General features: G+C 43.7%; 1 protein-coding gene across 1 annotated transcript in view; it reads left to right on the top strand.

Annotated features, from left to right (window-relative positions):
• The window catches only part of FRAS1 (Fraser extracellular matrix complex subunit 1), a 518,223-nt gene that overhangs the window by 472,909 nt on the left and 19,230 nt on the right, over window positions 1-26,084 (top strand). Inside the window, exons 62-70 of the mRNA XM_061145732.1 lie at window positions 500-687; window positions 2,052-2,327; window positions 5,241-5,473; window positions 7,910-8,070; window positions 10,309-10,523; window positions 13,996-14,146; window positions 16,055-16,162; window positions 17,863-18,022; window positions 22,138-22,254. Of these exons, the coding sequence (XP_061001715.1) occupies window positions 500-687; window positions 2,052-2,327; window positions 5,241-5,473; window positions 7,910-8,070; window positions 10,309-10,523; window positions 13,996-14,146; window positions 16,055-16,162; window positions 17,863-18,022; window positions 22,138-22,254 (1,609 nt within the window). The remainder of the gene's footprint in view (window positions 1-499; window positions 688-2,051; window positions 2,328-5,240; window positions 5,474-7,909; window positions 8,071-10,308; window positions 10,524-13,995; window positions 14,147-16,054; window positions 16,163-17,862; window positions 18,023-22,137; window positions 22,255-26,084) is intronic.

The following is a 26,084-nucleotide window of genomic DNA, read 5'->3' as shown; positions in this document are numbered from 1 at the left end:
TCCCCATTCCAGGCTGCCAAACTGTCACATTATCATCTTGGCAGAGACGGCCCCGTAGGTAACCTTTGAGCTGTCGCTTCTCAGGAGACAGCTTTGAAGGGTGTCTAGTGTGTAAGCACTCACTGCCACACAGGGGCTTGTACCTAAGTGTAAATGGGAAAGAAAAAATAGGCAAAAAACCGCATAACCAGGGTGGAGTGTTTTTTAGATCATAGATTTTTATTACCACCAGCTAGTGTCAGGCAGGGGCCATTAATCCTCATATGGTGTTGAATAGTAAATCTGTAGGACTGAGCCTCCACCGCAGGTGGAATTTCGCCTATAAAACAGATCCCTCACTGGAGATGGGGCTAAAGTGATTAGCAGCCACTGCATTGATAGTAACCCTCTGAGAAGAAAGGGCAGATTTCAACATGAAGCCTCAGCCATGCCAACCTGTACTGCCTAAAGTGGGTCACTGATGAGGACCTTTGCTCTCTCTGTTCTGTCCTTGGCAAAGGTGTGGATCACATCTTCTTTAAAGTCGAGATCCTGTCCAACGAAGACCGGGAGTGGCATGAATCGTTCTCCCTAGTCCTTGGCCCGGATGACCCAGTGGAAGCAGTTCTTGGCGACGTGACCACGGCCACAGTGACAATTCTAGACCAGGAGGCAGCTGGGAGTCTCATCCTGCCAGCACCGCCCATTGTAAGTCTCATGACCCAAAGGACGGTTGCTTCTGTCTTGGGCATTAGATGAGAACCTGAGAGAAGCAGGACTGCCAGGACTGCTCGTGTCCCCTTCCCCAAATCCCTCACTCCCGTCACCTCCAGGGTCATCTGGCAATGTCTGGTGACATCTGTGGTTATCATGACTGTCACACTGGGTGCTGTTAGCATCTAGGGGATGGAAGTCAGGGATGCTGGGGAACATCCTACAGTACACAGAACAGTCCCCCTTCCCCACAACAAAGAGTTGCCTGGCTCAAAAGTCAGTAGTGCTAAAGAGGAGAAACCTTGTTTCCAAACTATGTTGAGGCCTTTGTCTGACAAAGACAGTACAATACCACTGATCTTCTCATTTCTTTGGTGAGACCTAGAAGAGTAAAAATGGAATATTCCCCCATATCTATTACCTTACATACTCGCCACAGGCATAGAATTAAGTGTCTACAGAGATGTACCACCATGTTTCCCAGTTTGGGGATGAACAGAATGAATGCACCGACTTCACAGTTAGGAGGAAAATGCATAGAGATTGCCATGTGGTTAGTCCCTCAGTCATGTCCGACCCTTTGCAACTCCATGGACTATAGCCCACCAGGTTCCTCTGTTCATGGGATTCTCTAGACAAGAATACTCGATTCCCTTCTCCAGGGGATCTTCCCGACCCAGAGATCGAACCCGGGTCTCCTACATTGCAGGTGGATTTTTTACTGTCTGAGCTACCAGGGAAGCTCCCAGAAGTTGCCAAGGGGAATTTAGCTTAGGATAATGAAGCAGTCTGAATAAGTCTTATAACCTCCCCTGACTAATCTCATACAGTAGAAAGACCATTTCAAAATATGTCTCTTTGACCATGAAAGAAATGCATATGTATGTTCAGTCGCTAAGTCATGTCTATCTCTTTGCAACCCCATGGACTGCAGCATGCCAGGCTTCCCTGTCCTTACATATTCCTTTATTTACTTGTATTTTGCCAGATGCACTACTGCCTGCCATTGACAGTTTAATGTAACTTTAAACTCATATCTGCCATTTATGATAGAGTTTTGGTTACAGTGTGTGGGGGGGGTGGTGGAGTGTTTTTCATTTGAGTCATAGGAATCTGATTTAGGAATGAGACCACTAAGATACTAAAGCTTTTAACTCAGGGAGGAGGAGGATCTTCCCTACTATTGAAGATTTCCAGGATCTTTTAGGAATGCCTGGTTAAGCATTGTTAGAACTACTGCTATGTTTTAAAGAATCCCTAGGAGTTAAGTGATCTTGTAGGTCTCTGGGGAATGGAGCCTTAGTTCTCTGACCCTCCTAATACCCACCCAGAGCTGAATCTATGTTGCTCCTTGGCAGGTCGTTACACTTGCTGACTATGACCATGTGGAAGAGGTTACCAAGGAGGGAGTCAAGAAATCCCCCTCCCCGGGCTACCCGCTGGTCTGTGTCACGCCCTGCGACCCCCACTTCCCCAAATACGCTGTCATGAAGGAGCGCTGCAATGAGGCTGGCATCAACCAGACGTCCGTGCAGTTCAGCTGGGAAGTGGCCGCCCCCACTGATGGCAACGGGGCCCGGTCTCCCTTCGAGACCATCACCGACAACACGCCATTCACCAGTGTCAACCACATGGTAGGTCTGGTTACAGAGGGAGAGACCTGGCCTTTCTCTTTGTTACTCCAGCTTGTCAAATTCTTTAAGGTCCCTGCATGCTAAACAATTAAGCAGGTACAACACTGTCCTTTTGTTCTTACGTATGAGAAAAGATAATACGGTGTAGCAGAAAGAGAACTAGGCTAGTACTCCGACAACCTGTTTACAAACCTTGATTCTGCCTGTTCTGAACTATGTGATGTTAAATGTTTACTTCACCTTTCTGAGTCTCAGTTTACTGATCTACAAAATAATACCTCCTTTGCTTAATCCACTTGACAAAGTCATTGACAGATAGGAAAGTGATTTACAAATGGTGAAGTAAGTCAAAGATTCTAGGTAAGTATGACTAATGATTAGTCTCTTTTTACATCTCTTAAATCTTTCAATAAAGAGTAGGGTATAAATTCCTTAAGAAAAAGGACCAAGGGTTCTACCACATTTGTATATCCCTCCCAAATTGGCTGCCACATTGGTGGCATGTAGTGGAGACCAGTTATTAAATAAAATGAGAGTATGCTTATTAAGTGATCCGTATTTGTCAAAGCCCGGTGGGAAGACATGAAAAGAGGTTCAGAATGTCGTTGCTGTCCTCAGAGAGTTAGGAGGCCAGACGCATACCTCTGCCACCATCAGGGAGCCGTGCACAGCGGTGGTTTTCCCAACCTCAGGAAACAGTCCAGTGTTCTGACTCTGCTCATTGCACCACGATGTTCTTCAGAGAAAGAGCTGAAAGCTATGGAGATTCAGGCTCCACAGAGCGTCTGGCACCCAGTAAGCACTCAGTGATTTTTGGCTGAAATCAGTGCATTTAATAATTTCGGAAATCAGAGATTTTCTTCGCTCAATTTCTCTAGCTTTTCCCCTACAAATCCACAGTTTGTTCTCACGTTAACAAGTGCCTTGGACTTCCCTCATGGTCCAGTGGTTGGGAATCCACCTACCTGCCAGGGAGATGTATTCAATCAATCCCTGATCCAGGAAGATTCCACATGCTGAGGAGCAGCTAAGCCCAAGCACCACAACTAGAGAGTAGCCCCTGCTCACCACAGCTAGAGGAAACCTGTGCTCAGCAATGAAGACCCAGCATAGCCAAAAATAAATAAATAAATAAGTTTTAAAAAGAACTGTCTTGAGTAGATAGTAGAAGAAAGCTGTTGGACGTACGTGGGAGGCTTTGGATAAACTGGGTCCCTCGTGTTCATTGTCTTTGGCACAGCTTATTCAGAAAGGCCAGAAGAGTAATTCTTTTGCAACATAACCTAGTTCAAATTTAAATTATCTTTATTATTATTAGAAATGTAAATGGCAAGACTTAACAGCTTATTGTTTCATAAATACCTTGTTCTCTGTTCCACAAAACCGTGAAGGGTAGTTGGTTTGATTTGAGCCAAATATACATTTTTAACAGGTACCAAGTTTATGATTTTACCTTATATTTCAGTTTGCCTTCTTGTGATCACTTGGCGACTAATCCTCTTAACCCAGCTTCCTCTGCTCTGCCTTCATTTCTTCAATTATTTATTTAATACTGTTGTGTGCATTTTTGTAAGATGCCTCAAATCCCTTCTGAATGAAGGCCATGTATAAATAAATAAATAAAGTCATGGCAGCTAATTAAAAAAAATTTTTAATGGAAAAATCTTCTTCAATTTTTAATGGACTTCAGTGAAAATTGTTTCCATGGTAGAATTGATATGTCTGTATGATTGCTTTGTGGGAGGACTATGGCGCACAGAACTACTAATGAGTTTTTCTTATTATATACTTCCCTATGACAGTGTACTAGTAACCTAGAAAGTTTTGGTGACCTAGGTTACCTCTGCATAGATTGCATTAAGCACTCATGGATTCTCTGTGTCTGGAGCATGAGAGAATCTGTAGAAAGACTTTAAAGGCCAGTAGGTGTCAGAGGCCAAGTTCTCAACTTCAAGTCCGCCATGTTGTTGTAACCCTTAGTAATTAGAGGGGAGTTAAGGGAGGGAATGGCAGTAGGGAGGAAAGAAAACTAAGAACTCCTAGAAAAGAAGTGTCTTTCCTCTATACCCTGATACGATGATCTCAGCAAAAGTGACTTAGAGGCAACGAGCCTTGCTGGAAGGCCTGAAAAATCATTAAGTAGTTCTCTGAACCTAATATGTAAAGAGAACAAGTGTCACTGGGAATCAGTCATCTCTAGTTTCTTGCTCCACATTTGTCTACTTGCTTGTTACCTGACTTAACCACCCTAGACTCTAAGTACTCAGTGCTTTGTCCCTGGTGCCTGGCTCCTGGGAGAAAGTCGGTACTTAGGTGGTGAATGAATGGATAGGTGGGTAGATCAATGGACACACAGATGGATAAATGGATGGGTAATGGATGGTGTGGGCTATTAATGCAGTCTGCCATGTCAGTCAGCAAAGGATGTTGCAGCATCAGCCACTGCAGCCAGTGGAGCACCCTAAGGAGACTCAGGAGGAGAAAACACAGGATACTGGCCCCTGATAGCTGAGGTGCCTATTAAAGGAATGATTTCAGTGAGCCTAAACGATTTCATCTTCCCATACATGGAAAAGTGCAAAATCCCTTAACTTGAGATATCCAGTTTTAACAGTCATCTTTTGATGTTCCAACTCCCTGGCCTTTGTTGCAAAAACTCTGATTAATACGTATCCCAGCTCTTCCCGTTCCTCTCTGGAGCAGTCTCTCACAGTTGTCTAAGATGCTGTGTCCCGGGCTTAAGTCCTCAGTTTAGCCTGCTGTGTAAAACATGACTCTCAGCTTTTAGGTTGTGCAGTTTTGTCAGCTGACAGTGGCCTTCACAGGTTACCACAGGTTACCATCAGAAGACACAGTGAGAGGGGCCGGTGAGGCAGTGTCCACGTGTCTGAGGTACTTTGTTCTCCCTGGTAGGTCCTGGACAGCATTTACTTCAGCCGGAGGTTCCATGTCCGTTGTGTGGCCAAGGCTGTGGACAAGGTGGGCCACGTGGGGACCCCCCTGAGGAGCAGCATTGTCACCATCGGGACAGACAGTGCTATCTGCCACACCCCAGTGGTGGCCGGGACAGCCCGAGGCTTCCAGGCTCAGTCCTTCATCGCGACCTTGAAATACCTGGACGTCAAACACAAGGAGCATCCCAACAGGTCAGGCGGAGAGGGCCTTCCGTGAGGAGATGGCCGAGAGAGTCCTCAGCTATGCTTTGTGTGTGTTCTAGGTGGGACACAGTGAGTGATGCTTCTGCAAAATAGGAATAATGGTGATGAATGCTTCGTAAAAAGTTGACATTCTTCAAATGTGCCCTAGTATGTGGCCCTTGTCAATCTTGCTAGCCTCGTTTCCTTCATCTTATTATTTTCACCTGCCAGTCCACCCACAGGGAATCACATGTAACTTCCTGAGGGTTTCAAGCATTCTTAGGTGACCAGCCTCTGCCATGTGGCTACTCCTGGCTCCAGCTTTCCCCCGTTCCCTTCCAGTCCATGTTCTTAAATCCCATTGTCCCACCATACCTAAGCCATCGCATCTCTTCTAGGAACTTTTGCATCATCTCCCCCAATTTAATTTGGAAGCTTTTACTTCCCACTTTTCTGGCACCCGCATCTGCCTCTCTGAGAGTGTTATCATTATTCATTCTCTCCTTGTCATCCCCACCCAGGAGATGATGGTGACAGGGACCGTGACTGTCTATTTTGCATCCCCTCTGCCTAGAACACTGCTTCTTGGCACCTAAGAGGCACTCACTAAGTACCCAGTGAACAAATCAGTAACAACATTGGTGAATTATAAATCAGTGGGCAGATATGCTTTTTTTCCTGTGCCCTATGATCTTGATGGAAAATGAATGCTTTCATTTTTTATTTTTTGTATAGCAAAAAAAAAAAGATTTCAGGTAGGTTATACATATTCATTAAACCTGCTAGTATTTACGTGCATGCCTTTATGAGCAACTGAGTTCAGAGAAAAGGGCTCATTTACATGAAAAAAACAGATTTGAACATGGAGCCAAAAATATGCAAATCCTTCTCTTTCTTTTAACAGAATGAAATTTATTTTTGTAAAAAGCAATAACAGAAGTGTCCAGGGTTACTACTGACCCTGTTCCTTACAAAAAGAGCCATTCTGTTCATATTCTGAGGTTCTGATTCCTCTTTAAAGCATGAGTCTTTGTTCTGGGAGACAAGCTGTAAAAACTCACAATGCACCCTCAATAAACATGCTGAAAATTTAAACTTGTACAGTGAAAAAATTGCAGGCCCTCATACAATTTTGTTGTGTTGCTGTCTTAACCGGTATTTATTAAGTTCATATTTTATTTAGAATTGTGTACTACAGGCTCTGGAGAAACAGAAGAGGTGAAGGAAATGGTCCTTTGCCCTCTTAGTGGGGAGGCAAGACAGACTCTAAAAGCATACAAGAAATAGCAGCTAATATAAATAAGTTACAGACTTCCTGGTACAAAGGTACCTAAAGGCAGAAGAATGTAGTTCAAGGCAGAGCTTGCTGCAGATTGAGGCCAGTGAGGGCTGGTGGCCTTGCTAGAACTTGCTGGTGGGGAAGGGAAGGCTTTTTAAGTTGGGGAGAGATCATGTGTGTCTTGTCAGTCATGTCCGACTCTTTGCAATCCCATGGACTGTAGCCCATCAGGCTCCTCTGTCCATGGGATTCTCCAGGCAAGAATACTCAAGTGGGTTGCCATGCCCTCCTCCAGGGGATCTTCCCAACCCAGGGATCGGATCCACGTCTCGTGGTCTCCTGCATTGCAGGTGGACTCTTTACCACTAGCACCACCTGGGAAGCCCCAAGACTATTAAATAGTGGAGTATTACCATTTCTAGGCTTTTTTCCTGGGTAGGGATACTGGCCTTAAAGTTTAAGAGCTCAGTGATGTCTTTTGGGCACAAATACTTTAGAAAATTCTGTGGCAACCCTCCACAACCTCCACAGACACTCATTGTGACAGAGAAATTCAGCCGTGCCTGTACCATCCACTCGGCTCTAGCTCATGAGGAAACAAAGCTTCCTTTTAAAGCAGAAGAAAGCTATAATTTATGGTTGCGATGTTATCTTTTCTTGTACACACAAAAAATCTATGATTCTCGATTGCTATCAGTCCTGAGTCTGGAGGATCTCCCAGGGGCTGGAGGGAGGAAAATAACCCTGCATGCACATTGTACCCTTGTGTACAGAGAGAACTCCAACATTGAAAGCTTCAGGAAAATAAAAAAAAAAAACTGGTAAATTCATTGGTGAAGACAAATTGAGTTATGAGAAAGCAATGTACCATCCTGGGGGCTTCCCAGGTGGCACTAGTGGTAAAGAACCTGCCTGCCAATGCAGGTAGACATAAGAGGTCTCGATCCCTGGGTGGGGAAGATCCCCTGGAGGAGGGCATGGCAACCCACTCCAGTAGTCTTGCCTAGAGAATCCCATGGACAGAGGAGATGGTGGGCTACAGTCCATGGGGTCTCAAAGAGTCAGGCACGACTGAGTAATTGAGCACACATGTACACAGTGTACCATACTAGCTGCTTACCGCAGGCACCTAAAAGCACTGATTTCCACTCTTGTTTCCCCCCCAGAATCCACATTTCCGTGCAGATCCCACACCAGGATGGAATGCTGCCACTCATCTCCACCATGCCGCTGCACAACCTGCATTTTCTTCTATCTGAGTCCATCTACAGGCACCAACACGTCTGCTCCAATCTCGTCACCACCCGGGACTTGAGAGGCATCTCAGGTAAGGGGAGAGACTTCCCTGTGAGTGTGGCCAGCCCAGCACGATGACCCTTAGGGATGTGGCTAAGTGAACTCTGCTTTTCATGTTTTCTGGTCCTCAAAATCTGCATGGGTAGTGGATTTGCTCATCAGCAAGCAGCCAAACATAGGCAGCTCGGACAGTGACATGAACAGGAAAAAACAAGGACCTTGGAATCAAACTGACAGGTTCATATCCTTATTCCACTCCCTGTACAACTGAACAAAAATAGCTGGACAGCTCTGAGCCAACTGCTTTCTCATCTATCACATGAGGAGAATAATTGCTCCCAAACAAGGTAGGGATTGAATGTGTTGACAATTTTAAAACCCCCGTCCTGGTCAATTTTAGCTCCTTCCTTCTCCTGCACTTGGTTCCCATGCTCTCAGCATTTTATAAAGCTCCTGTGCAATGGTAGATACTATAGGATGGTTCTCCAGGAGCAGTAGCCAAGTTGGAGCTGGGGGTATGAGATGTTTATTGGGCATCCACATCTCCTAAAGGGAAGGGGAGGAAGCAGGACTGGGCAGAGGGAGAAGTCAGCCTGTAGTGTGGCCAGTGAAGCCGCAACCAGTTCTTACAGGGAACTCTGGAGAGAGCCCAGCTGTCCAACGTGTCCTGCTTCCAGCCCCAGTGGGCAGACCTCTTTGCCCCACCTCGCTCAGTCCTTGGATGGCAGGCTGCCTGAGCAAGTGCGTGACTTGGGGCTCTGCAGCTGATCCAGACCCAAGGGCGCTGACAACTGAGGCAGCACATCTCCATGTTCACCAGAGCAGACGTTTTAGTTTACAAAGAATCCTGTCCATTTCCATTCACCTTAGCAAGTGCACATTAAATGTGCATTTCCTCTCTTTGCAACTGATGAATCATTTAACAGTATTTTTGAAGACAGGAAAGCATTCGTGTGCTCTTCCATATTCATTAAGCATCACTCTGGGTAGTGATGGTCTTGATACAGTAGGAATTAGTGGAGTGTGAATGATTCCTAAGTCACTGGGCTACAGATGAAAGTTTAATTGGTCTGCATATGCAAGCTAGTGGAAGAAACATACCATGTCTATAGGCTGAAAGTTTGCACCTCTTCTTACTTAAACACGATTAGCTTCAATACACATTCGTTGACACCCTAGTCCTTGTGGTGCAGAGGGCTGTGTGCTGGTGTCAAACATTCTGAGAAATGGATCAGCTCTTTCAGAATATTATATATAGTTGCTTTCAGGACCGTACAAAGTTTAACCCTACTATTCTAAAGTTGTGTCTGTATTCAGCTCTCTTCCGCATAAAGGTCTTCATTAACATAGAACAGTTCAGTTGCTTGGCAGCATTTGATCCAATAATTTTTGCCTGTAGCAAGGGAAGCTTAGTCAAGCATCATTAGTGAGCTATTTACTCATTAACACAGAATTAAGACTCTTTTTTCTGCAAGAGTTCAGAAACCATAGGAGGCGGGGGAGGAGGTAGTCAGATGTTTGTTTACTAGCTCCCCATAAAAGCTTTTTTTTTTTTTTTTTTTTTAAATCAGTCTTAAGAAAGAATAATTCACCAACAGATTCTCCATATAGTAAATCCATTTCTTCAAGGACTGATTGTGAAGCATAGAACAGACTGGGCAGGTGTGACAGGCAAGGCTTTATGGTGTTATCTTTTCCAAGAGATACACAGGGCCACCAGGCATTGGCTTCTTCATTTATGGTCTCATCCATTCATCTTTTCTTCCCCGGCTCCTGTAGCATCTTCCCTGAGCCTGTGAACACAGTCACTCTGTTTAACACATGGCAACAGGCAAGATGACAAACTCCCCTCACCTTCTCACTGAGCTTGTATTGGGAGCCCTGGTTAGTTAGTTAGTTAGTTAGTTAGTCGCTCAGTCTTGTCCAGCTCTTTGCAACCCCATGGACCATAGCTTGCCAGGGTCCTCTGTCCATGGAATTCTCCAGGCAAAAATACTGGAGTGGGTCGCCATTCCCTTTTCCAGGGGATCTTCCCAACCCAGGGATCGAACCCGGGTCTTCCACGTCTCAGGCAGATTCTTTACCGTCTGAGCCACCAGGAAGCCTGGGAGCCCTGGGGTGCTCTATTAGTCATCTCAGAAGAAGGGAAAGCTCTCTCTGTGTGTCCAAAGGGTGTGTCCGCTCTCCCTCTCCCCCCAGCTCCCGGGAAGCCAGTGAAGAGCAGGTCCACAGACTGGATTACTGTTCCTTGCTTCTCCCTCCCCCGCAGAGGCAGGGTTCCTGGACGACAGGGTCCATGACAGCATAGCACTGGGGCCTGGTTACGACCGCCCCTTCCAGTTTGACTCCAGCGTGCGGGAGCCAAAGACCATCCAGCTCTACAAACACCTGAACCTGAAGAGCTGCGTCTGGACGTTTGATGCCTATTATGACATGACGGAGCTGATTGACGTCTGTGGGGGGTCTGTAACCGCCGACTTCCAGGTGGGTGCCCCAGGGGTCTGTCTGAAGGCTGCGTGCACCTGGGTATCATGTTAAAGCTTGTTCATTCATTGAACTGAAGCACTTTAATACCCAGTTGCTCCCAGAACTGCACCAACCAAGGGACTCTTCTTTCTAAATCCTTCAAGAGAGACCTTAGCAGCATCATGGCTAGAGCAAGCCCCCCCGAGTCCTCTCAATCAGCTAATTAGAAAATTAATATGGGAAAGTGTTTAAATTAAGTTGAAGAAAATTAGCTGTCTGGCAGTCATTTATATAAAAATCTAATAGTCTTACTTCTCTAGGTATATATGTTTTTTCCTCTGAGTGTATTTTGGAAAGGGCTTCCCAGGTGGCTTAGTGGTAAAGAACCCACCTGCCAATGCAGGAGACAAAGGTTTGATCCCTGGGTCAGGAAGATTCCCTGGAGAAGGAAATGGCAACCCATTCCAGTATTCTTGCCTGGAAAATCCCATGGACAGAGGACCCTGGTGGGCTACAGTCCATGGGCCCGCAAAGAGTCCAACACAACTGAGCAACTGAGCATGCATATTTTGGAAAGTCGAAAAGGTTTACCTCAATGGGAAGGTTATGGCTAAGTCGATGTATTTTCCCCGCACGGGGAAATGAGTTAAAATGACAGAAGTTCCCTGTCTTTCAGCAGACAAGTAAAGCACTGTTGTCCCAAGCATCATGGCAACTGTTTAAAACACCTGCTGTCATACCTATTCCAAACCTATGGTTAATAGTCCTTAAACATCAGTAATAAAGAAAGTCTTAGTCACTCAGTCATATCCAACTCTTTGTGACCCCATGGACTCTAGCTTGCCAGGCTCCTCTGTCCATGGGATTTTCCAGGCAAGAATATTGGAGTGGGTAGCCATTCCCTTCTCCTGGGGATCTTCCCAACTCAGGGATCAAACCTGGACCTCCCACATTGCAGGCGGATTCTTTACTGTCTGAGCCACTAGGAAAGCCCAACAAAATAAAACATTATAGCAAGAAGTCACAGTCGTAGGAGGGCCATTAATATCAAAGGGACCAGGCTAATGCATCCTCATGGGAAAAACAATTCTAAATCAGGCACTACCCAATTTTGAGTAGTTATCTCAATGAACTAAGAAAATCAAATATTTGTTTTTCACTTCAAATCAGGTTCAACCACACTGAAAGAGGAGAACCTATAGACGGAATTACGCATAATCATTTTAGGAAAGTTTCTTTGATTAAAATTTGTTTCCTTGAGATGCCTCTTGGTTTGGTTAATTCTTATTTTGTATACACTACTTGTTTCCTTGAGATGCCTTTTGGTTTGGTTAATTCTTATTTTGTATACACTATCGCCCTCTACTGAATAGAATTTTAAGGCATTCTGAGGTTTCCTTTGTGCTTTTGCAGTTGCATAACCTACATTCACTTTCAAATATGCAAAACTCAATGACTGGTTCCTTCTTTGGCCCCTCAGAAATTATTATTCTTTCTTCTCCCTGACTTTAATTATAGTTTTGGATATCTTTATTCAGAATATGCTTAAAAATCACAAAGACAAGAAATTCTTATTATATATGTCCCACTTTTTAAACCAATACATATATACCACAGAAGTACTTCTTTGCTGTCTGTTTCTTTAAAAATAGATGAAACAAGCGGTATATGGTAGAGTGTACAACTTAAAACCCGCCCTAGTTCGTATCTTTCTTTATCAAATATTGGCAGAATTAGACAAGACTTAACCTCGATGAACCTCATCTGAAATGGTCACTAGTAATCTCAAGGTGGGACAGCATCTAGCACAAGGTCTGACACAAAAGAGTTGCGCAGTAAATATTTATAAGAGTTGTTTTTTTCTAAGGATTAATAAGTAATATGAAGGTTAATGGAGAATAAATGGAAACAGAGGAAAAATAACTTTACCAGTCAGCTAGAAAATTTATGGAGGTTCTAACATCAGCAATGGTGAAATTAGGGTAAGTGTACTTAATAAAACCTGTACATAAGGGGACAGAACATGATGTGAGATCCAGATAAAATCAGAAAATTTCCTAAAGAAGACAGAGTAAGATTTTCACAAAAGATTTTTAAGTGCATAAGGAATTAGCATAGCCTTTTGAAGAACTTGGAATCCAACTTTAAGTCCCTGACAACTTTGAATATGAAAGAATACTTTGGAAAAATAAAGTTTCAATGTCATAAATATTGATAAAGCACTTGGCTGTTTCCCTTAACTACCCATGGAAACATGTTACATTGTATATTCAAACAAAATTGTATGTAAGTTCTATAATGTATTATCATATTTGGCCAATGACAAAATATAATTGTTTTAAAGTAAGCTTTTTTGTTATAAAGGAAATATGTATTTATGACAGAAAATACAATATACATCTCAAAATAATGAATAAATGAATAATGAATAAACCAACTCCCTCATTCATATACACAGCTTCTCCATGAAGGCTTCTGTTCATATTTTGTTATGTTTTAATCCAAGTTTTGTTAATTGCATAGTAAAATGAAAATAATAGAGCCGAATTAATGGCAATAAAAGGAACTCCTTCAGAAAAAATGTTCTCTTAGAAGTATGGTGTGCTGCCTTTTCAAAATTATTTCAACAAAGCATTGAATGAGATAGGAAGTTATCCAACTGTGAGCTGTCCGTTGGTAAGTTTCATAGTATAATATCGAAATCCCATGACCTTCTTTCCTATTGGGGAAGGTCTGAGTACTCACTAAGATATCCAAGTCAGCCTCACGTTCATCCTAGGATGACTTGGGCATCCTCCCATTTAGGGTTGCTTTATGTTTTCCTATGGCTCTCTGAAAACTACGGTCAGCCAGGGACTGTGTGCTGACAGTAGATCCCAGATCTGCCCAGATCCTTTGGGAATAACTGTGATGCCTTAAAAATTTCAACCAAGTCTTCCAGCAAATGATCAGTGGAGGGAGAGCTTCTCGTACTTCAAAAGTGTTTTTAGGGGACTGCCCTGGTGGTCCAGTGGCTAAGACTCCCTGCTCCCAATGCAGGGGCCCAGGTTCCATCCGTGATCAGGGAACTAGATCCCACATGCTGCAACTAAAGATCCCACATGCCTCAACTAAGACTCAGCTCAGCCAAAATAAACCAATAAAAATAAATATTAAAAGAAAAAGTTAAGTGTTTTTAAGTGTTACCTCCTTGAAAAAGTCTTCTCTGATTATCTTATCGAAAGAAGCACCCTGGCCACTTTCCATCCCTTTATTTTTCACATTTATGTATCTCCCATACTAGATGGTAGGTTCCGTAAGGCAGGGATTTTAGTTTTTTCCCACTGCTAAGGACCCAGTTCCTGGGTGCCTGGCACAATCATGAGCGCTTGATTAATACTGAATAAGTGGCTAAATGAGTGAATGAAGATTGAACCGATATGCGATGCTCATCTAGCTCTTCATCTCGGGGAGAAATAACCCTCTCCTGTGCACCCCACTTGCTCGGCAGGTGAGAGACTCCGCTCAGTCCTTCCTGACGGTGCACGTGCCGCTCTACGTGTCCTACATCTATGTGACGGCCCCCAGAGGCTGGGCCTCCTTGGAGCATCACACCGAGATGGAGTTCTCCTTCTTCTATGACACTGTTCTCTGGAGAACAGGTACACTCACTGACATCTCAAGTCTTACCTTATGCTTAAGCAACATTTTATTTTTTAAGTATTGAGTTTTAGTGGTAGCTGCATTCCTCATCGTCTTGTCCTATATACAGTCAAAGGAGAGCCACACAAAGTGTAAAAAGGATACAGATCTGTGGTTTCTGAGAAAGACTGATGTCCATAGATGATAATGCTGGAAGCCCTCTACCATCTGAATAAATTCAGTCCAGGGAGGCAGGGACCCAGAGTAGAGGATGGCAAGTGATAGACAAGTCCCATACTGCCCCTTTGGGGGTTTGAATGAGTGTGTGCTCTTTTGGAGTATAGTCACGTTCATTTCCTCCTAGGTAAAAATGATGTGATTCATGCTGTTTAAGGAGAATAGGGTCTTGAAATCAGACACGCAGAAATGGAGAAATATATCAAGAATAACCTGGGTTACTTTATTCATTTGATACCGAGTTTGCTCTTTCGTTGCATCCTTAAAAGTGTTAATTTTTACTTCAAAGACTGCAATGCTGAATTTTTTCAATGACCTTCACCTTAGGCTTGTCTATGTTACTGCTCTTCTTGAGAGGAGGTCCTCCCAGGGCCTGGGTGGTTGACGACCCTTCAGCTAAGATCCTCAGGCCTCTCTCTTCTGCCTCCCTACACCGACCTTCTCCCACTGCTGCCCCATGAATGTCCCTTAAAACTCATGATTCAAAAAAAAAAAAAAAACCTCCATGATTCTCTCCTCCATTCATTCCAATGGGTCTGAGTTGATTTTTTGTAATTTTTTTCCCCATTTTCAGTGTCCTCTACTTCAAACCCAGCCCCAAGCTCATTTCCCCTTTTTGTATTGCTCCCATTCCTCCTCTCTCCACCCCTGGTGGTGATTTACTTGATTGGAGGCAGAGTTACTTCATCTGAGTAGATTTCTTTAGATGGAGCTTCACTTCTACTAATGGAAAGTACAGTCTTTCCTTCTGTTAAATGGTTTAAGGTCAAATCATTTATTTATATTATATTTCTCATAAGAAATAACCCCAGGGAGTGTTCACACTCTGGGTCAGATAATTCTTGAGCTGGGGGTTTTTTAAACTTGCTTTCCCCCCTTCTTTGCTTCCCCTTTAGTTTTTGGTCATGCTGAACTCAACGGGTATCATGATTGCAATTGCTCTTATTAAAGCCACAGTGGACTCATGTCCTGTCATGTGTAACTAGTTTTCTACAAGCTCACCTGTAATTCTTTATTGCTTTCAATATGAACTATAGCCACCAGGACACTGGTTATGGTTCTGTTAAGTCCTGAAAGATGTCCTGGTGAGGAAAAGAAAATACAGTCTGAAGCAGGCATGCTGTAACCACATCCTAGTGTGAAGTTAATAGTAAGAAGGTTTAGGGACCATTTTTTTCTGAGCCCTGAAGTGGGACCCTATACCTGCTCTAAGTGACATCGGCAGGTATAGAGACTGTCAGAAGAATAGAGTTGTGAAAAAAGAACCGAATAGAGCGAGCTGTCTTACAATGCTGACTGGCACACGTCTCTAAATAGACTCTGTTGCTGTTCAGTCGGTAAGTCCCGTCCAGCTCTTTGTGACCCCACGGACTGCAGCACGCCAGGCTCCCCTGTCCCTCACTATCTCCCAGAATTTGCTCAAATTAATGTCCGTTGAGTTGGTGATGCCATCCAACCATCTCATCCTCTGCCACCCTCTTCTCCTCTTGCCTTCAATCTTTCCCAGCATCAGGATCTTTTCCAAATAGACCCTATGTTCACGCAAGTATGAAAATTTGTCGTAAGTTACATTCAAGCAAGTGTGTGGCTCTACTTAGAGGTGTCCCTGGGGTAACTCATCCGTAGACTACTGTCTGGGAGCTCTTCTCCAAGCCTTCACTTGAATGTTCTGTGTGTGGTTGCCTTCCCAGGAATCCAGACGGACAGTGTGCTCTCTGCCAGGCTTCAGATAATAAGGATCTACATTCGAGAGGATGGCCGTCTGGTTATTGAATTCAAGACCCATGCCAAATTCAGAGGTAATATCAGTGCCATCCTTTTCCTCAAGTTTTTTTTTTTTGTTTATTACTAAGAAACATTCAAGCATAGAGAAAAGTTGAAAGAATAGGACAATGAAGAACAAAACCAACAATTGTTAACATTTTGCTATGTGCATGTATGTACACACACACACATATTCCCATTTTTTTAATCACATCACTTGAAGATAAGTTGTAGGCATCATGCCACATTACCCTAAATACAGTAAGTCCCCTACATACGAACCTTTCAAGATGCAAACGTGTGCCTAGCTACAGCAAGAAACCAAAACCTAAACCATCAGTGTCAGGCTTGAGTGAAACTGTTGCTTGCCCTTCATCTCCTATTGTGGACCATCCTTTAGATCTGTCATCTCCCATCTTCTCTTCCTCCTCCAGTCTAATTCTTTTTGCCTGGTGACTTGATGCCAGCCATTTTACTGTACTACTGTACTTTCCAAGGTATTGTACTGTAAGAATAAAAATGTTTTCTATGTTCTGTGTTTGCATTTTATATACAATTTGTGTGGAAAGTATTATAAACCTATTACAGTGCAATACTATATAGCCAATTATTATGCTAGTTGCATACCTAGGCTGACTTCGTTGGGCTTAGGAATAAACTGGATTTACGATCACACTTTTGGAACAGAACTCATTCATATGCAGGGGACTTACTGTACTTCAGTAGCCACCTCCTGAAACAAGGACCTTCTCTTACACATCACAATAGCATTACTGTGGCCAAGCTATTTCACACCAATCTAATAACATCTAGTTCCTATTCGTGTTCCCTCCATTTGTGCCCCACAAATGTCTTTTATACCTATTTTTATCTTTGTTTATATTTGCTTTCCATCTGTGTATATAAGACAAAAGTGAATCCAATCAAGATCCATAGGTTCCATTTTGGCTGTTATACCTCTTTGGTCTCTTTCAATATAGAATGAGCCACCCTATGGCTCAGTTGGGAAAGAATCTCCCTGCATTCCAGAAGACCTGGGAGGATTCCCTGGAGAAGGAAACGGCAACCCACTCCAGGACTCTTGCCTGGAGAATTCCATGGACAGAGGAGCCAGGCAGGCTACAGTCCCTGAGATCGCAGAGTCAGACAGGACTGTGTGACTAACTTACTTTTTTATTTTTTCGATATAGAATAGTTCCTCTACTTTTATTTATTCATGACACTAAATGACTGTACTTTAAGAGAGTGGAGGTGTCTTGCTGAGTAATCCTTGCCTTTTAAGGATGTTTACAATTGCCTCCTTCCACAAAGGACTTGAGTGATCCTAAATGAGATTTTTTAAATCTGAAATTGATATTTCTATTTATGAACTAGTGAGCTCTTTCTACCTCCAAGAAACATGTTGGTTAGAGTTCAAAGCTAAGTGTGTTCAATGTTCATTGTTACATAAGTACTCGTATTATTGTGAATATGCTCATTAGTGCCATTTCTACAAGGCACATTTATTATTATCTATAAATATATGTGACCCTAACAACGATCATGAGTAGGGTGATGGACTGAGGTAAGAGGCCATGCTGTCCCACCCAGTGTGGGATATATTTTCAGAACCAAGTGGGTAGGTATAACCTTGATTTTTTTATAGAAGAATATTAGTTCAGTTCCAAGGCTTTTGTAGGAGATTGACCACAAGCAAACTTACAAATAAGTGTCTGTGTGTTTCCCCTTGAAATAGGACAGTTTGTGATGGAGCACCACACCCTCCCTGATATGAAGTCATTCATACTGACTCCAGACCACCTCGGAGGAATTGAATTTGACCTGCAGCTCCTATGGAGTGCTCAGACTTTCGATTCTCCTTATCAACTCTGGCGAGCTACAAGCTCTTATAACAGGTGAGTACAGTTCAGGGGTAAATCTGAAATATTTTCTGCTTCTTTAAGGGCTTTTCTTCAAAAACTAGAAGAAAACTTTTAAAACTTTTCTATTTTAAAAGTGGGATAGACAGAAATAGCCATCTGGCAACTAGAGAAACAGATGTAGCTCAGATCAGTTTCTGATGTATAAATTGGACAGGGATCACCCTTATTTCAAGGGTAAGAATTGGCAAGGTTCACATCCATTTTTCTCATATCACATTGGCCAGAACTGTCACATGGCACATCTACCTGCAAAGGAAGCTGGGAAATGTGTCCAACTAATATCTTAGTATAATAAAGAAATTTCATTCCCAGTGATTACAACCAGTACAAAATCCAGGATCACTAGTTATCAGGTTCAGATGTCACCCCTTATGATTCAATGTCCTGTAAAATAAATAACAAGATTTAGTCTTCTACACCCGATATAGAGGTAGAATGAGATTGGAATAAATATAGTGAGCTATTCCATTAGTAAAAGGAAAGAATAGGACAAGCGAAAACTTTTAGCATTAAAAGAATAATGGAGCCTATACTAAATATTGTTAGCCCCATTTTGTGGGTCATGAAATTAGTACATATCTTTAGCATGAAAATCTTATTATTTACAATTAAAAAGTGGCAAATTGTCCTAAGAATAATTTTTTAAAATTTTATTTTAGTTACAAATGTTTGGTCTTATATCAGGTTTTTCTGGTACCTCCTGATTCCTTTGAAATCAATATATAACAAAATAATCTTTATTGTGTTTCCTAGAACCTCATGAGATTGTGCATGTACTTGTCCCAATTTATAGACAGAGAAATGGTCCTCTTTAAATCCTTTGCTGACGCCCCACTGCTTAGCAAATGAAGTCCAGCTCTTTGAGCAACACCCAAATCCTTCCCTCTAAGCCTCGCCTCAAACCCAGCCTTCTAACCACATGTGTGCCCAACCTCTGACTCCACCAGCCCATCCATACCTCTTTGCTTTTATTTATAAAAATAAAATAAAATAAAAAGTTATAATCTGCCTACCCTTCTTGCTCCCTTCCTCCTGCGCATCTCAAACTCCTCTGAGCTCCAGCTCAGATACCAACCCTTCCGAGACACCTTGGCCGACTCCATGCTGTGTTAGAATCTCCTCCTCCTGCTTCTCGTGTTGTTCCAGCTTTTACTGTAACACAGCTCAGCATATTATAATGCTCTGAGTCCCATTTCCATTAGATTGTGAACTTCTCAAGGGTAAGCCCCGGAACTGCATGTTTTAGCACATAGTAGTTCCTGAATAAGCATCCTTTATGAGCTAACATTTGCGGTAAGGAGGTTAAATCCATAGATAAATGGCAAAGCAAAGAATAACACCAAGCATTCTGTGCTATGTACACCGTGAGCCATGCCAAGCAATCAGACCACAGCTGCTTAGGGCTGGGAGACCATAGCAGCTGGGGAGCTGGCCAAGGCTTCTCGGGGAGGCTGAGCAACTGATGGGAGACTTCTAGTTTTCAGAAAATTGGGGAAGAGAACCACAGGATTAAAAACCTACCTCCAAAAAAAAAAACAAAACCTACCTCCAGACTGTGTTGGGCATATTTGCAGGAATAGTTAAGAAATTGACCTAACTCATATTCAGGGGTGGGAAACATAGAACTGCAGCCTGGGGAGACCATGCCATTTGTCTTGCATTCATTTGATCAATAGATATTTATTGAACTTTTACTATGAATACATCAGTGGACGAAATAAAAATCTCTGCACCCACAGGTAGACATAGTGGATGAGTACAGTATGACATGTTAGAAGGTGATGCTGTTGTTGTTGTTGTTGCTAAGGCTTGTCCGACTCAGCACTATGGAAAATAAAAGGTTGAGAACAGAGTAAGGGGAATCAGGAGTGGGGGACATTGTAATTTGTTGGTTAGGAAGTTCAGCCTAGGCCTCATTAAGAAGGTACATTCGAGCAAAGACTTGAAGGAAACAAGGGAGCTCACTGTGCAGATTATCTGGGTTCCTGGCAAAGTTCCAGAGTTTGACAAAATTTCGGTGGCTGGAATGGAGTGGATGAAGCGGGTGACAAGAGACAGGGTCAGGCTGCTGTGGGGCCTTGAAGGCCAGTGTGTGGACTTTTTCACTCTAGTGCACCAGGAGCCACTGCAGGTTCAAGGGGAAGAACAACCGGATCTGGCCTTTTTGTTCTTGTTTTAATTGGAATATAGTGGTTTTACAGTGTTGGATTTGTTTCTGCTGCAAAGTGAACCAGCCACACCTATACATATATCCCTTCTTCCTTGGATTTCCTTCCCAGTTAACCCATCTACCCCACTTAGAAGTGAGTTTAACCCATTTCCCATCTACCACAGAACACTGAGTAGACTTCCCTGCGCTCCACAGTAGGTTCTCATCAGTTATCTATTTTATATGTAGTATCAGTAGTGTATATATATCAATCCCAATCTCCCAATTCATCCATCCCATCCCTATCTTCCCTTGTTACCCATACATCTGTTTTCTACATCTGTGTCTCTATTTCTACTTTGCAATGGCCTAACTTTTGGAAAGCAGGAGTCAGGCATGGACAGTTCTGCTTAATTAAGTATTTCCATTAAGAGCTACTATTCACGTTACACAGGTCAATTTTTGTGTCATTCAAAGATAGTATACGAGATCTCATTTCCTGCTGGTTCCAGCTTTGGAGGAAGATAAGGATCGAGTGAAAAAACTGTAGACATACAGACCTGCAGACATACAAACTTCCAGGGCACAAAGGAGCTTAGAAACTAAGTCCTGAAAGTTTGCCTGCTTTGTCTAAAATTGTGCAGCCATGGCAGAAGCAGAGCAAAGGCAGGGTTAGACTGTCTCCCCATCTCCAGCCTGGGCCATCTCACTAAACTGACCCCAGGCTGTGTCCTGAAAGTTGTATTTACTTATTTATTTACTAAGTGTTAGTCATTTAGTCATGTCCAAATCTTTGCGACCCCATGGACTGTAGCCTGCCGGGTTCCTCTGTCCATGGAATTCTCCAGGCAAAAATACTGGAGTGGGTAACCAATCTCTTCTTCAGGGGATCTTCCTGACCCAGGGATCGAACCCAGGTCTCCTGCATTGCAGGCAGATTCTTTACCATCTGAGTCACCAGGGAAGCTGGCTATTTATGATTACTAAATCTTTTCTATCACTTTACTAATAAACAGACACAAATAATGCCAAAGAAATGGTCAAAGAAGGACCATGGAGAAAGTGAGGACTGATCACAAATCACACTAGTTAGAATTAAGATTCACAGCCCTGAGCTCCTCATTCAATGGGTGGCAGCCTCCCAAGGCCCTTGAAGAATCTTCCTGCCACTTCTGGCTGTCTGGCTGCCTTTCAGGCAGCCTGCCAGGGGCTGGGCTGCTGGATGACAAGTGTGGGAAATGAAGTAGGTGAGGGCTACCAAGGCTCTGTACTCTCAGGGTCACGACCTGCAGAATCTCATGCCCCACTGTAAACGCAGAAATTCCCAGCAAGTCATCTCCGATGAGAAGTGATGTTGTTCTTCAACTTCACTGAAAGGATGAGGGTTTGGGAGAGAAGTCCTGAAACGGAATGCTAATGAAGTGGGGATGGCAGCCGTCTCTGGAGCGGGGTTAGTTAACCCCCAGGGCTTCACTACCTTTTCAATCAGAGCAGCAGCAGCAGCTGGCTCAGTAAACGAAAGTTTTTGCAGTCCAGAATGTATAACAGGGTGTCAGTCAGCAAGAAACACTAAACAGACGTTGTCAAGTCAGTTTCACGGGGGGGTGTAAAAAGGATGCGGCCAGGTCTGTTTTGCTCTCACTGGAGCCTTTTAGATTTTTATCAACAGTGTGCCTTTCTCAGCATTTCTCATGGAAAGGACTTGAATAAATGAAAAGAACTCTATTTAACACCTCTGGCTAGTACTCTGAAGTGTGTTAGAACAATCACAAGTGTGATGAATTCCTGAAATTTGTATCTGCAGACTCCTGAAGTTCTTGGTTGGATGCTGAGCACAAGTATCATCTGAAAACTTGTCTACTGAAGTCAGGGTGTTTCTGGGTAAGTAAATAATCTCTAAATCCATCTCTCTAACCATAGTCTGCCTGCCTGTTTCCAGGAAGGATTACTCCGGGGAGTACACCATCTACCTGATCCCTTGCACGGTGCAACCCACGCAGCCATGGGTGGACCCAGGAGAAAAGCCTCTGGCCTGCACCGCACACGCCCCAGAGAGGTAGGGAGAGAGGATTGATCCTCACTATTTGTGAACTTACCTGCTCACTGACGTTTATTTGTAACCCCAAATCCAATTTTCGTGGCGCTATCCTGATCGTTGCCTGACCTGCAGAGTGATGAAATTGCGGTCATCTGAGCCACATTCCCAGCTCAGATTTCTCATCCTGTGAACAAGTGTCCCTTTTACAGTCCATTTGCTGCCAGGTTTTTCAAATTTTTGTCCCTCATGTTGGTGATTTTGCTGTTTAAAATGGCTCCCCAGCATAGCGCCAAAGTGCTGTCTTGTTTCCTACATACAAGAAGGTGGTGATGAGCCAAATGGAGTGTCAGATGAGCTTCATTCAAGCATGAACTTCAGTGCCGTCACCGTGAGTTCTATGCTAAGGAATCAACAGTATTTATCAAATAATGTGTCTTCAGACAGAAAGACACATAAAACAGAGTTAGGTATTGATCACTGATGAAAATGTTGTGAGCAGAAGCTGCAGGAACTTGACCCCTGATTTCCCCCCAGGGGCAGCTGTTCACAATTCATTCATTCCGTGTTCATTGCAGCGTTATAGAATGTAACCGCCATGAATAACAAGAATCAAACTGTCCATCAGCCAACCCCCACCTCTGACCTGAGCCTGTCCTCGTTGTGCCGATGTTCATTCATTCGGCCCGTATTTATTCAGCTCTTATTGTGTCCTTGGCTCTCGTCTCAGCATGGAGACTCTAGCAGAGGATTAAAAGTCACCTCTGCTCTGAAGCAGTGCATATAGTCTAGTGCCACCTTTCTAGGAGCTGAGCAAAGTGACTGGAAAACATTTCAGAGAGAAGGCGCTGAAAACAGAATCTGACACTGTCATTAAGAGAAGATGATTTGGAATGTGACTTTCAAATTAAGAGTCTGAGACTTAGCCATTGGATTTGGCCGTACAGAATTCATCGATAATCTTGATAAAAGTCAGGTTCAGTGGACTGAGGAGGATGAGGCCTGATTAGAGTAGGTTCAAGAGAGAGAGGCAAGAATGTGGAGATAAAAGGGTCAAGGCAATGCTGAAGGAGTTTTGTTATGAAAGGTCTCAGGGGCATTAGTGGGAAGAGATGAAGGATCAAAGGAGGTTTTATGTGTGTGTGTTTTAGGTGCAAAGTATTTCAGGATGTTTGTGTGCTGGTGAGAATAGCCCTATTGGTCTACTGGGGGAAACAGGCAATGCATTGGGAAGAGGGAAGATATGCAGAGCTAAGTCCTCGAGTGGAACAGGGGGCAGACCCAGACATGCGGGGACGGGCCAGCCTTAGCCAGAAGCAGACGCTTCATCTACTAAGAAAGGAAGGCAGGCACAGTCTATGGATACAGGTGAAGGGAGAATTAGTAGGTTGGGAGGGTAAGGATGACCAAGGAGATATCTGACTGAGTTTGTTTTCTCCATGAAATGAGGTCAAGCATAGCTCAAAGTAAGGAACAGCGAGGTTTGAGAAGAGAGGAGTAAGTGAAATAGAGTCGTCTCTGAGAGTGGAAAGTAAGTATGGAAGAGAGTTACAGACACAGCGGATCAGCAGTGCTGAGGGCACTATTGAACTTTTTTTTTTTTTCAAAAAACACATTTATTTATTAATTTGTTGGCTGCACTGGGTCATAGTTGCAGCTCAGGGGATCTTTCATTTCAGAGCACGGACTTCGCTCTAGTTGTGGCATGTGGACTTAGTCACCCGGAGTAATGTAGGATTCCCCAACCAGGCATCGAACCTGCATCCCTTGCATTGGGAGGCAGATACTTAACCACTGGACCACCAGGGAAGTCCCTGAATTGTCTTTAAATTACCATTAAATTGCTTATTAGTGTAAGATGACTAGTATGTGTTTAAAGTACATACAATTTGATCAATTTTGACATATATGTACTTGTGAAATATCACCACAATTAAGATAGTGGTGATGTCTATTTTCTTCAAAAGTTTCCTTGTGACCCTTTGGTATCCCCTCTCCCATCTCCTCCCCACACCCAACCCACTCGGTATCTACTGATCCTTCTGTCGTTACAGATTAGCTTGCATTTTATACTAATTTGTGTAAGTGGCATCACACAATACAAATTCTCTTTCTCTGACTTCTCTTGCTCGACATGATTGTTTTGACTCACTCGTGCTTGTTGTGTGTATCAGTAGCTTGTTCCTGTTGTTGCTGAGCTGTATGCCATGGTGCTACAGTTCGTTTATCAAATCAGTTAGTTGATGGACATTTGGATTATTTCCAGTTTGGGCTATTATAAATAAAGTTGCTATAAACACACATAGATAAGCCTTTATATGGACACAAGCTTTCTGTTTTCCTGTGTAAATACCTAGGAGTGGAGTGGCTGGATTCTATGGTGTGTTTAGCTTCTTATGAAATGGGCACACTGTTTTCCAAAGTGTTTATAAATGTGTAACTGTGTGTGTACATCCCCACCATGAATGTGTCAGTGTTCCAGGTCTTCTGCATCCTAGTAAATGTGGTTGCAGAGGGCCTGGTGTGGTTGAAGAATTAATGAGTGGGAGTAAAAGAGGAGGTGAGCTGGAAAGATAGGAAGTGGTAGGTAGAGGGTGAGATGTTTGAAAGTGAGGTTTTATGGAGGAGATGCCTAGTAGGATGGCAGAGCATAGATGGCTGCAGTGGAGAGGAGCACGTGCTCTTTGGAGGTGAAGACATCAAGGAACTGTGAGGCTCGGGGGGTAGATGGTTGATCCATTGAAATCGCTGAGACTGAGGGCAGGAGCGAGACTGGAGAGCCTGTAGTCAGTCAGGTGTGGGAGGGATGGTGACCAGGAAATGGTGGCTGGCTGCAGAAAGGAAGAACAGAGGGCAAATCATCTGAAGAGATATGCTGGGGAATTTTTTATTCATGTAATCAAGTTTTATTTTGCTTATTTACTTCTTACTTTATTTTCTGGCTATGCTGGGAGGCCTGTGGGATCTTAGTTCCCCAGCCAGGGATAAAACCAGTGCCCCCTGCATTGGACGCACAGAGGCTTAAGTACTAGACCACCAGGGAAGTCCCTTTAATACATTTTTTTAAATTATGAAATGTTTTAATGCCCAGAAGACCATATAGCATGGATATAGAAAACCTCAGTAACATTACCTAGTAAGAATTATAACTGCAGTGAACTGGGTATCCCTTGCACTATGATCCTGATGTTAAGTGAATAATAGTAACTACCGGGAGTAGGATGGGGAGACCACTTTCTCTCCTACAAATTCATCAAAAGAATAACTGAATGCAGAGCAAACTTCGCAAAACAACTTCTGATCGCTAGCTGAGGTCATCAGGCGCCCAGAAAAGCAGCCCATTGTCTTCGAAAGGAGGTAGGACAAAATATAAAAGATAAAAAGTGAGACAAAAGAGCTAAGGACGGAGATTTGTCCTGGGAAGGGAGTCTTAGGTGGCATTGCTTGGGGTAGGGTCCGGGCCTGAGTGCCCTGAGGACAATCGGAGGGAGCTTCTGTGAGTTGCCAACTTGAACTGTGGGAGACCAAAAGAGAGAGAGAAAATTAACCAGCCGGAACACACTGCCGGCCGTTCGCAGAACAAAGAGACCGAGAAAGTCCAGAGAAGAGATCGCAGGCTGCGGACCGGCCCAGCCCCGCCGGAGGCAGGAGGCAGGGGGGAGGGGAAGGTCGCGGCGAGACACAGGGCGCAGGCACCCGACTGGCGCGGGCGGGGACTGGGGCTGGGGACCCAGAGGGCAGAAGGCGCACCCACCCGACTGGCGCCAGCGGTAACTGAGACTGGGTCCGTGGAAGGGAGTGGGCGCGCCACACCTGGGGAGAGTGTGCCCACCTGGCTGCCTGGACCGCTC

This window comes from Dama dama, chromosome 6 (assembly GCF_033118175.1).
Source record: "Dama dama isolate Ldn47 chromosome 6, ASM3311817v1, whole genome shotgun sequence".
NCBI lineage: Eukaryota > Metazoa > Chordata > Mammalia > Artiodactyla > Cervidae > Dama > Dama dama.
This window is presented reverse-complemented; position numbering and strand designations above follow the sequence as displayed.